Consider the following 12,873-nt stretch of genomic DNA (forward strand, 5'->3'; position numbering starts at 1 on the left):
TCTGAGGATTAATTTGAGGGTAAAAGCGTTGTTTTAGACTAAAAATTGCAAAAGTTACAAGACTTTTGGTTGGATCATCACTTTTTTTGTCAATTTTCATACTAAATGTTCACTATTTTTGAGAATATTTCGAGAAATAACTGGAAATGGCTCAAAAAAGTTATTGTACAATAAAGTCTGTTTATTTTCGAATAAATCCACACCAAAACGTTTTTTGTATCTCGAAAACTTCCTGAGTTAGAGTCAATTTTGTCTTATATTGGAACATTAAGATTTTTATGCATCAGTGGACATTTTCGTGTATAACTTTAGAACCACTGTGAATATTTTCATAATTTTTTCACTGTCATATTAAGGCATTCCTGAGGATGGATAAGGTGGTAAAAAACGTTGATCTAGATTAAAAATTGCGGAAGTTACAGGAGTTTTGGTTGAGGTATTTTTTTTTGCCAATTGGGTTTAGTTTTAGGTTAATATATTTGAACTAAAGCCTCATCAATTAAATATGTAGCAATTTTTAAATTACTTAATAAGAAGGAACTACATAAAAACAGTAACGGTCCTAAGATTGACCCCTTGTACCGTTGAAATATTTGCTGTAATGTTCGAATTTCACTGTACAAATTGATGGTTGATTTTTAAGGTAATCCGTGAGTAAAAGAGCTCTACATTAACCTTAAAAATTTATAAAAAGTATTTATTTTGCTACGGTTCATAAATTTCCATTGACTGTACATTAATTTGCCATAAATAAATGATCATCACATTGCTGATACCCTTTTTGGACACCTTGTATAAGGGTATTGTTGAATCTCAGTAATCAGTAATTTGGGGTGCTTATTTTCCGTGAATATTACAAATACGCCCCAAACAAAGTGATAATTTTATACCGGGTTCTAAAATTATTTAAAGACAATTAAAAAAACCGAAACTAGAAATTTCTTGGGTTTTACCTAAATAGTTTGACTAAAATCTGTTTTTTTTTAAATTCTACTTTTTGCTTTTTAATAAACTAAAGGCACATCGGAATTTTAATTTAGACGGGACCCTAAAGTCTCGGGGCGAAGCCATGCTGCCCATAATGTTGGCCAGTTTCATTTTTGACGCACTGGTCATACCCTCTATAGTGGGTAAGTGTTGTTTCAGACCGGACGTTTCTGACTCTTATTCGGTCAATCTTCAGGGCTGCAAACAATGATTGAGACAAACAGTTTCAATTTTTTTATCAAGTTCTCTCGAAGCCCTGAAGAAGGCGTAAATAAAGTCCGAAACGTCGGAATGTCGTTCACAAACGAATTGAGGATATAATTTCGTTGGTTTTTATGTGTTGCGGTAGGTCGAGATAGATCGAAAATCCTGCACCTAAGATTGCCGACGGACGAACCGTTGGCGTTTGAGGCGGCAGTGGTGGCGTTGGGTTTAAAAGCGAACGTTTCAGAGGCGGATCATCCGCTTTTGTGCGAGGGAACTAGACGACAAAGGGGGGAACTTGCGATTTCCCTGTTGACGTTTTACAAGGACGATTGCTACAAAATTTGCCGGTAAGAATACTGCATTTATGTACGAGTTAATTGGTAAATTAGGGTCTGGGTAAGTGGGTTTCATTAAAAAATATATTGTCCGTTTAATAATTTCCTCCTTGATTAAAGTATGCATATATCGAGAAAAGTCTTCTTATCATTCATGGTTTTATTACTGTTTTTTCTGTTATTTTGCTAAAATAGTTGTTTATGCGGTTTAGTCAAGTCTGTTCATACTTTTTCCGCATACGTTTCATTTCTGGAAGTTCTGTGCATCCTGTAATGCATTAATAACACTGATTTGGAAATCAATACTTAGTTTTGGTTTTAATTAATGAACAATGCCATGACGTGTTTGTAAGAGAAACTCTATGTCACCTACAAAAATTTGAATACAAAATTAATTAATGCAGAGATTTGAATGAAATTTTGCAGAGACGTTAAGAAAAGCCCCAGAATTAATATCAAGTAAAAATCGTGGAAATCGAGGCACTAGAACCTGAGTTATAGGCCAGAGAACCCAAAACAACTTTTCTAGTTTTGCTTTATTGGGACGTCACTGACAAACTTTTGAATAAAAAATTAGTTATTACAGGGATTTAAATGAAATTTAATAGACGCGTTAAGGGAAGTTTCTGAATTAATTTAAAGCAGAAATCATAGAAATCGGATCATTAGAACGCGAATTATAGACCAGAGAACTCAAAACAAATTTTCCAGTTTTGCTTTACTGGGACGTCACTTACAAAAATTTGAATAAAAAAATAATTAGTACAGAGATTTGAATGAAACTTTATAGAGATGATAAGGGAAGCTTTTGAATTAATTTAAAGCAGAAATCATGGAAATCGGATCATTAGAACGCGAGTTATAGATTAGAGAACGCAAAACAATTTTTCCAGTTTTGCTTTATTGGGACGACAGTTACAAACATTTGAATAAAAAATTAATTAGTACAGGGATTTGAATGAAATTTTATAGAGATGTTAAGGGAAGTTCCTGAATTAATTTAAAGCATAAATCATGGAAATCGGATCATTAGAACGCGAGTTATAGACCAGAGAACTCAAAACAATTTTTCCAGTTTTGCTTTACTGGGACGTCACTTACAAACATTTGAATAAAAAATTAATTAGTACAGGGATTTGAATGAAATTTTATAGACATGTTAAGGGAAGTTCCTGAATTAATTTAAAGCATAAATCATGCAAATCGGAGCATTAGAACGCGAGTTATGGGCCAGAGACTCTAAAACAATTTTTCCAGTTTTGCTTTACTGGAACGTCACTTACAAAAATTTGAATAAAAAATTAATTAGTACATGGATTTAAATGAAATTTCATAGCGATGTTAAGGAAAGTCCCAAAATTAATTTAAAGCAGAAATCATGCAAATCGGAGCACTAGAACGCGAGTTATTGACCAGAGACTCTAAAACATTTTTTCTAGTTTTGCTTTATTGGGACGACACTTACAAAAATTTGAATAAAAAATGAATTAGTACAGGGATTTAAATGAAATTTCATAGACATGTTAAGGGAAGTTCCTGAATTAATTTAAAGCAGAAATCATGCAAATCGGAGCATTAGAATGGGAGTTATAGACCAGAGAACTCAAAACAATTTTTCCAGTTTTGCTTTATTGGGACGACACTTACAAAAATTTGAATAAAAAATTAATTAGTACAGGGATTTAAATGAAATTTTATAGAGATGTTAAGGGAAGTTCCTGAATTAATTTAAAGCAGAAATCATGCAAATCGGAGCATTAGAATGGGAGTTATAGACCAGAGAACTCAAAACAATTTTTCCAGTTTTGCTTTATTGGGACGTCACTTACAAAAATTTGAATAAAAAATTAATTAGTACAGGGATTTTAATGAAATTTTCTAGAGATGTTAAGAGAAGTCCCTGATTTAATTTAAAGCATAAATCATGGAAATCGGAGCACCAAAACGCGAGTTATAGACCAGAGAACCCAAAACTTTTTTTCAGTTTTGCTTTACTGGGACGTCACTTACAAACATTTGAATAAAAAATTAATTAGTACAGGGATTTGAATGAAATTTTATAGAGATGATAAGGGAAGCTTCTGAATTAATTTAAAGCAGAAATCATGCAAATCGGAATACTAGAACGGGAGTTATAGGCCAGAGAACCCAAAAAAAATTTTCCAGTTTTGCTTTATTGGGACGTCACTGACAAAAATGTTAATAAAAAATTAATTAGTACAGGGATTTGAATGACATTTCATAGAGATGATAAGTGAAGCTTCTGAATTAATTTAAAGCAGAAATCATGAAAATCGGATCATTAGAATGCGAGTTATAGACCAGAGAACTCAAAACAATTTTTTTAGTTTTACTTTACTGGGACGTCACTTACAAAAATTTGAATAAAAAAATAATTAGTACAGGGATTTGAATGACATTTCATAGAGATGATAAGGAAAGTCCCAGAATTAATTTAAAGCAGAAATCATAAATATCGGAGCACTAGGACGCGAGTTATAGGCCAGAGAACCCAAAACAATTTTTCCAGTTTTGCTTTACTGGGACGTCACGTACAAAAATTTGAATAAAAAATTAATTAGTGCAGGGATTTAAATGAAATTTCATAGCGATGTTAAGGAAAGTCCCAAAATTAATTTAAAGCAGAAATTATGCAAATCGGAGCACTAGAACGCGAGTTATTGACCAGAGACTCTAAAACATTTTTTCTAGTTTTGCTTTATTGGGACGACACTTACAAAAATTTGAATAAAAAATTAATTAGTACAGGGATTTAAATGAAATTTCATAGGGATGTTAAGGGAAGTTCCTGAATTAATTTAAAGCATAAATCATGCAAATCGGAGCATTAGAACGGGAGTTATAGACCAGAGAACTCAAAACAATTTTTCCAGTTTTGCTTTATTGGGACGTCACCCACAAAAATTTGAATAAAAAATTAGTTACTACAGGGATTTCAATGAAATTTCATAGACGTGTTAAGGGAAGTTCCTGAATTAATTTAAAGCATAAATCATGGAAATCGGAGCACCAAAACGCGAGTTATAGACCAGAGAACCCAAAACTTTTTTTCAGTTTTGCTTTACTGGGACGTCACTTACAAACATTTGAATAAAAAATTAATTAGTACAGGGATTTGAATGAAATTTTATAGAGATGATAAGGGAAGCTTCTGAATTAATTTAAAGCAGAAATCATGCAAATCGGAACACTAGAACGGGAGTTATAGGTCAGAGAACCCAAAAAAATTTTTCCAGTTTTGCTTTATTGGGACGTCACTTACAAACATTTGAATAAAAAATTAGTTATTATAGGGATTTAAATGACATTTCATCGACATATTAAGGGAAGTTCCTGAATTAATTTAAAGCAGAAATCATGCAAATCGGAGCATTAGAATGGGAGTTATAGACCAGAGAACTCAAAACAATTTTTCCAGTTTTGCTTTATTGGGACGTCACTCAAAAATTTGAATAAAAAATTAATTAGTTCAGGGATTTGAATGAAATTTCATAGACATGTTAAGGGAAGTTTCTGAATTAATTTAAAGCAGAAATCATGCAAATCGGAACACCAGAACGCGAGTTATAGACCAGAGAACCTAAAATAACTTTTCAAGTTTTGCTTTATTGGGACGACACTTACAAAAATTTGAATAAAAAATTAATTATTACAGGGATTTAAATAAAATTTCCTAGACATGTTAAGAGAAGTTCCTGAATTAATTTAAAGCATAAATCATGAAAATCGGAGCACTAGAACGCGAGTTATAGGCCAGAGAACCCAAAACATTTTTTTCTAGTTTTGCTTTTCTGGGACGTCACTTACGAAAATTTGAATAATAAATTAATTACTAGAGGGATTTAAATGAAATTTCACAGAGATGTTAAGGGAAGTTCCTGAATTAATTTAAAGCATAAATTGTGCAAATCGGAGCCCTAGAACGCCGAGTTATAGGCCAGAGAACTTAAAACAATTTCTCCAGTTTTGATTTATTGGGACGTCACTTACAAACATTTGAATAAAAAATTAATTAGTAGAGGGATTTGAATGAAATTTCATAGAGATGTTAAAGAAAGTCCCAGAATTAATTTAAAGCAGAAATCATGAAAATCGGAGTACTGGAACGCGATTTATAGGCCAGAGAACCCAAAACATTTTTTTTCAGTTTTGCTTTATTGGGACGTCACCCACAAAAATTTGAATTAAGTTCAAATAAAAAGTATGCTCAAAATTGAATTGTTTATTTATAAACAAGAAACTTGGATGATTATTCCACTTTTTTGGAATTTAGAAAAAAATGTATCCTTGGATATCAAACCCAAGTAGGCCATAAATACAGCAACTTCCTCAAATTCATTTAAGCTATTTCATCGTGCAATTTTTCTAGTTAAGTTGGTTTTGTCCAAACGTTCGTATTTTATTAAAAATTATTGAATTCCTTTAATACATTCAATAGAATCATGGACAAACTACTGGATAGGGAGGTGCATCAGTTATTGAAAACGCCATTGATAAGTTCGTACTACACGAACAATCCACCGATCCGAAGTCAGTTTAATACGCCCAGAAGGGAGGACTGCGACAGCACTATCGCTCCCATAAGTCAGTTTATGCCGCCTACCGATGTCTTACCAAACGACTGTAGTAAGTGTAATTTCTAAATAAATTTACCATTAAGTTATTACCGATTTACCAATAAGGGTACCTACTTTAAATAACTAAAAGAAAATGTGTATTAACCTGATCTAAATCTAAGTGAGGTAAGTAAGACATATACGCACATACACGGTCTTCCTTCACTCATAAATATAATAACTGATGATGAATTGTTATTTTTCCTGCAATTTGTAAGTATTTCCTAATTTTCTGGATTTTGGGGATAATTTCTTGGAAAATTCAAGAAATTACTTAAAAAGCCTGGAAGAAACTTGCAATTACTTAAAGTGTCTTAATTCCAGGCAATTGAAGTGAGTTTTTTAGTTGCTTTGAGGAATTTTAGCTAATTTTAAGGTTCTTCCAGGCATTTCAAGTAATTTTTTAATTTTTCCCTACAATTTGCAGCCATTTCTGGATTTTTGGGATAATTTCTTGGAAAATTCAAGATATGAGTTGAAATACCTGGAATAAACCTACAATTACTTAAAGTGTCTTAATTCCAGGCAATTTAAGTCAGTTTTTCATTTTTTTTCAAGAAATTTAACTAATTTTCAGTGTCTTTCAGGCATTTCAAGTGATTTTTAATTTTTTCGCTACAATTTGCAGCCATTTCTTAATTTTCTGGATTTTGGGGATGATTTCTTGGAAAATTCAAGAAATTACTTAAAATGCCTGGAAGAAACTTGCAATTACTTAAAGTGTCTTAATTCCAGGCAATTTAAGTCAGTTTTTCATTTTTTTTCAAGAAATTTAACTAATTTTCAGTGTCTTTCAGGCATTTCAAGTGATTTTTAATTTTTTCGCTACAATTTGCAGCCATGTCTTAATTTTCTGGATTTTGGGGATAATTTCTTGGAAAATTCAAGAAATTACTTAAAATGCCTGGAATAATCTAACAATTACTTAAAGTGTCTTAATTCCAGGCAATTGAAGCCACTTTTAGTTGCTTTGAGGAATTTTAGCTAATTTTAAGGTTCTTCCAGGCATTTCAAGTAATTTTTTAATTTTTCCCTACAATTTGCAGCCATTTCTTAATTTTCTGGATTTTGGGGATAATTTCTTGGAAAATTCAAGAAATTACTTAAAATGCCTGGAATAATCTAACAATTACTTAAAGTGTCTTAGTTCCAGGCAGTTAAAGTCAGTTTTTCAGTTTATTTCAAGGATTTTTAACTAATTTTAAGGTTCTTCCAGGAATTTCAAGTGATTTTTTTAAATTTTTCCTTGCAATTTGTAACTATTTCCTAATTTTCTGGATTATGGGGATAGTTTGAAAACATCTTGTCGAACTTGCATTATCTTATTTATTTAATGTAACACGACGTTTCGGTTGGTAGGTATCTCCAACTGTTATCAAGTGTAAAGTGTAAACGGTTGGAGATACTTACCAACCGAAACGTCGTGTTACATTAAATAAATAAGACAATGCAAGTTGGACAAGATGTTTTCACTGTACCATTGTCTACCACCTTCAAAAACAGATTGGGTATAATTTCTTGGAAAATGCAAGAAATTACTTAAAAAGCCTGGAATAAACTTACAATTACTTAAAGTGTCTTAATTCCAGGCAATTGAAGTCAGTTTTTTAGGTTCTTTCAAGAATTTTATTTAATTTTCAGTGTCTTTCAGGCATTTCAAGTGATTTTTTAGTTTTTCCTTGCAATTTGTAAGTATTTCTTAATTTTCTGGATTATTGGGATAATTGCTTGGAAAATTCAAGAAATTACTTAAAAAGCCTGGAATAAACTCACAATGACTTAAAGTGTCTTAATTCCAGGCAATTTAAGTCACCTTTAGTTTCTTTCAAGGATTTTAACTAATTTTAAGGTTCTTTCAGGCATTTCAAGTGATTTTTTAAGATTTTCCCTGCAATTTCAAACCATTTCTTTTAGATTTTTAACAATTTTGAACTAATTTTTCCTCTTCATTTTATTATAAGCATTTAAATTGATCTTTTATGCTAACGACTCTCATAGTGAGCAGGCAGAACATATAAAATTTTAGTAATTTAGTATGGAATTTATTATTTATTCTAAATATTTGGATTTAAAATACGTTTTTTTAAATGTATTTTGTATGATTTTCTCTATATTATTTAGACAACAGTAGGCCTCACAGTTCCACCAGTGCCGAAGTGGAACAAGGGGTGGCTAATTTAGCCCTTAACGGTCAAGGGTCGCAAATAGCACAGGGTGCAGTTTCAAGGACTAAAGACGGAAGGTAGGTTAACAATTAATACATTAATACATATTTATTATGTTGAACACAATCAAACGCTTTTTGGTAATCTATAAAACATCCTTCCTCTGATCATAATAAGTTCTAGACTAACACTTGACTTTAAGAAACACTTTCAGAGTGTGATCTTCTCTTCTTTTTTAGTAATGGGATAAAAAGAGATATAAGCTATTTGGTTGGGCTTGTGTTGAAAATATGGTTGAAATTCAACAGGCACTAAATCTGGTCCATCCGCCGTCTTGACTTTTATTGTTCTAACAATCTCTTGTGTTGTAATTTACTGTCCAGACGGGTTATTTTCCAATTTATCTTCTAACTGAGATCTATCATCTGCAAAGAGGCTGCTGTATATTGTGTTATCTTGTGCAAATTATAATTCTTATTAAATGTTCGAATTCTTCGCACTGCTTCACTGTACACATGACTACTTAATGTTTATAATAATTGCCCTTAGAGTTATGCTACTATAGGAAATTGTACCCGTATTTATTTAAGTTCTAACACTACAGTCACAACCATGCACTGTCGAATTGTAAAGTTTTTTAGGCAATTTTACCGAAACAAGACAAGTTGAAAGTTTTATTTAGTTAGTTCTAGCAAATCCGTAATAATTTATTTATTCATATATTTGATTTAGTCAAGTTCGGAAGCCTATATGCGAAATCATAACTATTTCATTGAATATCGAATATTAAACAATTTATTTCTGAATGATATTGAGAGTTTATAATACATATGAAACTTTAAAATCCCTCCGTATTAGAAATACAGAATTTTCATTTATTAGCCGACATTTTCGGTCATTATTTGGAAACCACTTAAGATATTCTCATAATTTTTTCACATCAGCATAGTGGGATTCCTGAGGATGGATTTGAGGGTAAAAACGTCTTTCTGGGTTAAAAATTGAAGCAACTAGGCCTGTTTTAGTTAAGGTAGTTTTTTTTGCTACTTTTTTTAACAAATTCTAACTTTCCTTGAGAATATCTTGAGAAATAATGGGAATCTTCTTAAAAGGGTTTTAGTGCAAGAAAGGGTGTTTCTTACCAAACAGTTTCATATGAAAACGATTCCTGTACCTCAAAAACTTTTTGAGTTAGAGACAATTTTCTCCATAAAGGTCCCAGAGCCTCCAAATTTGAAGTTTTTAGAACCATATTGCAGTTACAAGATTTTTATTTAGTACCAGACATTTTTGATCATAACTTGAAAACCACTTAAGATATTCTCATAATTTTTTCACATCAATATTGCGGGATTCCTGAGGATGGATTTGAGGGTAAAAACATCTTTCTGGAGTAAAAATTGAGGTAGCTAGGGCTGTTTTAGTTACGGTAGTTTTTTTTTCTGCCCTGTTTAACAAATTCTAACTTTGACGGACAATATTTCAAGAAATAATAGGAATATTCTTAAAAGGGTTTTACTCCAAGAAAGTCCATTTCTTACCAAACAATTTCATATGAAAACGATTCCTGTAGCTCAAAAACTTTTTGAGGTAGAGACAATTTTCTCCATCAAGGTCCCAAAGGCACCAAATTCGAAATCCGCAGAAATCTCACAGATTTTTGCTAAGATACTGATTGTGTCCAGCTATACTGTTATATAACTAGTGCTTTTGTTACTACATGACTGATATCAGTAGCAAATTCATATTAATGTATTCAATTTAATATATTTACAAAGACAAATTTAGTTTTCAATACAGTTCAAACAGTAAAGTTACAAATTCTCATACATATATTGCTAAAATCATAACATAATTTTAAGATCGTCCAACTAGTTGGCTACCTACACAACTTCTGAACCTAAATAGAGTTATGCCATTAGAGGAAATTGTACTCATATTCATTCAAGTTTTAACACTACTTAAGTCAAATAAATTTTTGTGCAATTTTACCGAAATAAGACAAGTTTAATGTAAATTCTAGCAAATCCTTAATAATTTATTTATTCGATTTGGTCGAAGCATTGAAGTAACTCAACGAATATTGAACGATTTATTTCTGCGAACCTTTAAAATCCCCCCGTATTGAAAATACAGAATTTTTATTTGTTAGCCGACATTTTTGGTCATAACTTGGAAACCACTTAAGATATTTTCATAATTTTTTCACATCTGTATAATGGGATTCCTGAGGATGGATTTGAGGGTAAAAACGTCTTACTGGGGTAAAATTTGTGGTAGTTAGGGCTGTTTTGGTTGAGGTACTTTTTTTTGCTACTTTTTTAACAAATTATAATTTTGATTCTGAATATATTAAGAAATAATGGGGATATTCTTAAAAGGGTTTTACTCCAAGAAAGTCCATTTCTTACCAAACAATTTCATATGAAAACGATTCCTGTACCTCAAAAACTTTTTGAGTTAGAGACAATTTTCTGTATCAAGGTTCCAGAGCCTCCAAATTTCAAGTTTTTAGAACAGTATTGTAATTCAAGATTTTTATCCATTACTCGACATTTTTGGTCATAACTTGAAAACTACTTAAGATATTCTCACAATTTTTTCAAATCAGCATAGTGGGATTCCTGAGGATGGATTTGAGAGTAAAAACGTCTTTTTAGGTTAAGAATTGAAGTAACTAGGGCTGTTTTGGTTGAATAGTTTTTTTTTACTACTTTATTTACAAATTCCAACTTTTCTTAAGAATATTTTAAGAAATAATAGGAATATTCTTAAAGGGGCTTTAGTGCAAGAAAGTTCATTTCTTACCAAACAATTTCATATGAAAACGATTCCTGTACCTCAAAAACTTTTTGAGTTAGAGACAATTTCTTCCATCAAGGTCCTAGAGCCTCCAAATTTGAAGTTTTTAAAACCATATTGCAATTACAAGATTTTTATCGATTACTCGACATTTTTGATCATAACTTGGAAACTACTTAAGATATTCTCATAATTTTTTCACATCAGCATAGTGGGATTCCTGAGGATGGATTTGAGGGTAAAAACGTCTTTCTGGGTTAAAAATTAAAGCAACTAGGGCTGTTTTAGTTCGGGTAGTTTTTTTTGCTACTTTTCTTAACAAATTCTAACTTTCCTTAAGAATATCTTGAGAAATAATGGGGGTATTCTTAAAAGGGTTTTACTATAAGAAAGTCTATTTCTTACCAAACAATTTCATATGAAAACGATTCCTGTACCTCAAAAACTTTTTGAGTTAGAGACAATTTCTTCCATCAAGATCCCAGAGCCTCCAAATTTGAAGTTTTTAGAACCATATTGCAATTACAAGATTTTTATTTAGTACCAGACATTTTTGATCATAACTTGAAAACTACTTAAGATATTCTCATAATTTTTTCACATCAGCATAGTGGGATTCCTGAGGATGGATTTGAGAGTGAAGACGTCTTTTTAGGTTAAAAATTGAAGTAACTAGGGCTGTTTTAGTTAGGGTAGTTTTTATTGCTACTTTTTTTAACAAATTCTAACTTTTCTTGAGAATATCTTGAGAAATACTGGGGATATTCTTAAAAGGGTTTTAGTGCAAGAAAGGGTGTTTCTTACCAAACAGTTTTATATGAAAACGATTCCTGTACCTCAAAAACTTTTTGAGTTAGAGACAATTTTCTCCATCAGGGTCCCAGAGCCTCCAAATTTGAAGTTTTTAGAACCATATTGCAGTTACAAGATTTTTATCCATTACTCGACATTTTTGGTCATAACTTAAAAACTACTTAAGATATTCTCATAATTTTTTCACATCAGCATAGTGGGATTCCTGAGGATGGATTTGAGGGTAAAAACGTCTTTCTGGGTTAAAAATTGAAGCAACTAGGGCTGTTTTAGTTCGGGTAGTTTTTTTTGCTACTTTTCTTAACAAATTCTAACTTTCCTTAAGAATATCTTGAGAAATAATGGGGGTATTCTTAAAAGGGTTTTACTATAAGAAAGTCTATTTCTTACCAAACAAATTCATATGAAAACGATTCCTGTACCTCAAAAACTTTTTGAGTTAGACACAATTTTCTCCATCAGGGTCCCAGAGCCTCAAAATTTAAAGTTTTTAGAACCATATTGCAGTTACAAGATTTTTATCCATTACTCGACATTTTTGCTCATAACTTGGAAACCACTTAAGATATTCTCATAATTTTTTCACATCAGCATAGTGGGATTCCTGAGGATGGATTTGAGGGTAAAAACGTCTTTCTGGGTTAAAAATCGAAGTCACTAGGGCTGTTTTAGTTAGGGTAGTTTTTATTGCTACTTTTCTTAACTAATTCTAACTTTCCTTGAGAAATAATGGGAATATTTTAAAAAGGGTTTTATTTAACAACAACCAGTACTTGGGAGACTGTTATTGATAAATAATGTTATTTTTTTCTGCAAAAGCATGGACAGGAACTTTGTCCCCACAACTGGCTTAGGGCTCATAACATGACCAATAATAACTTGTAAAATCCAAATTAATTAAATATTTAATATTTAATAAATTATTAT

The 12,873-nt window shown here is 31.5% G+C and overlaps 1 protein-coding gene across 50 annotated transcripts in view; it reads left to right on the plus strand.

Annotated features, from left to right (window-relative positions):
* The window catches only part of LOC126747889 (zinc finger SWIM domain-containing protein 8 homolog), a 140,852-nt gene that overhangs the window by 62,984 nt on the left and 64,995 nt on the right, over nt 1-12,873 (plus strand). For all 50 annotated transcript variants that reach the window (XM_050456803.1, XM_050456825.1, XM_050456828.1 and 47 more), the window contains exons 17-20: nt 1,041-1,130; nt 1,337-1,541; nt 5,989-6,176; nt 8,288-8,408. In XM_050456803.1, the coding sequence (XP_050312760.1) occupies nt 1,041-1,130; nt 1,337-1,541; nt 5,989-6,176; nt 8,288-8,408 (604 nt within the window). The remainder of the gene's footprint in view (nt 1-1,040; nt 1,131-1,336; nt 1,542-5,988; nt 6,177-8,287; nt 8,409-12,873) is intronic.

The sequence above is a fragment of the Anthonomus grandis genome, chromosome 20 (genome assembly GCF_022605725.1).
Source record: "Anthonomus grandis grandis chromosome 20, icAntGran1.3, whole genome shotgun sequence".
Classification (NCBI taxonomy): domain Eukaryota; kingdom Metazoa; phylum Arthropoda; class Insecta; order Coleoptera; family Curculionidae; genus Anthonomus; species Anthonomus grandis.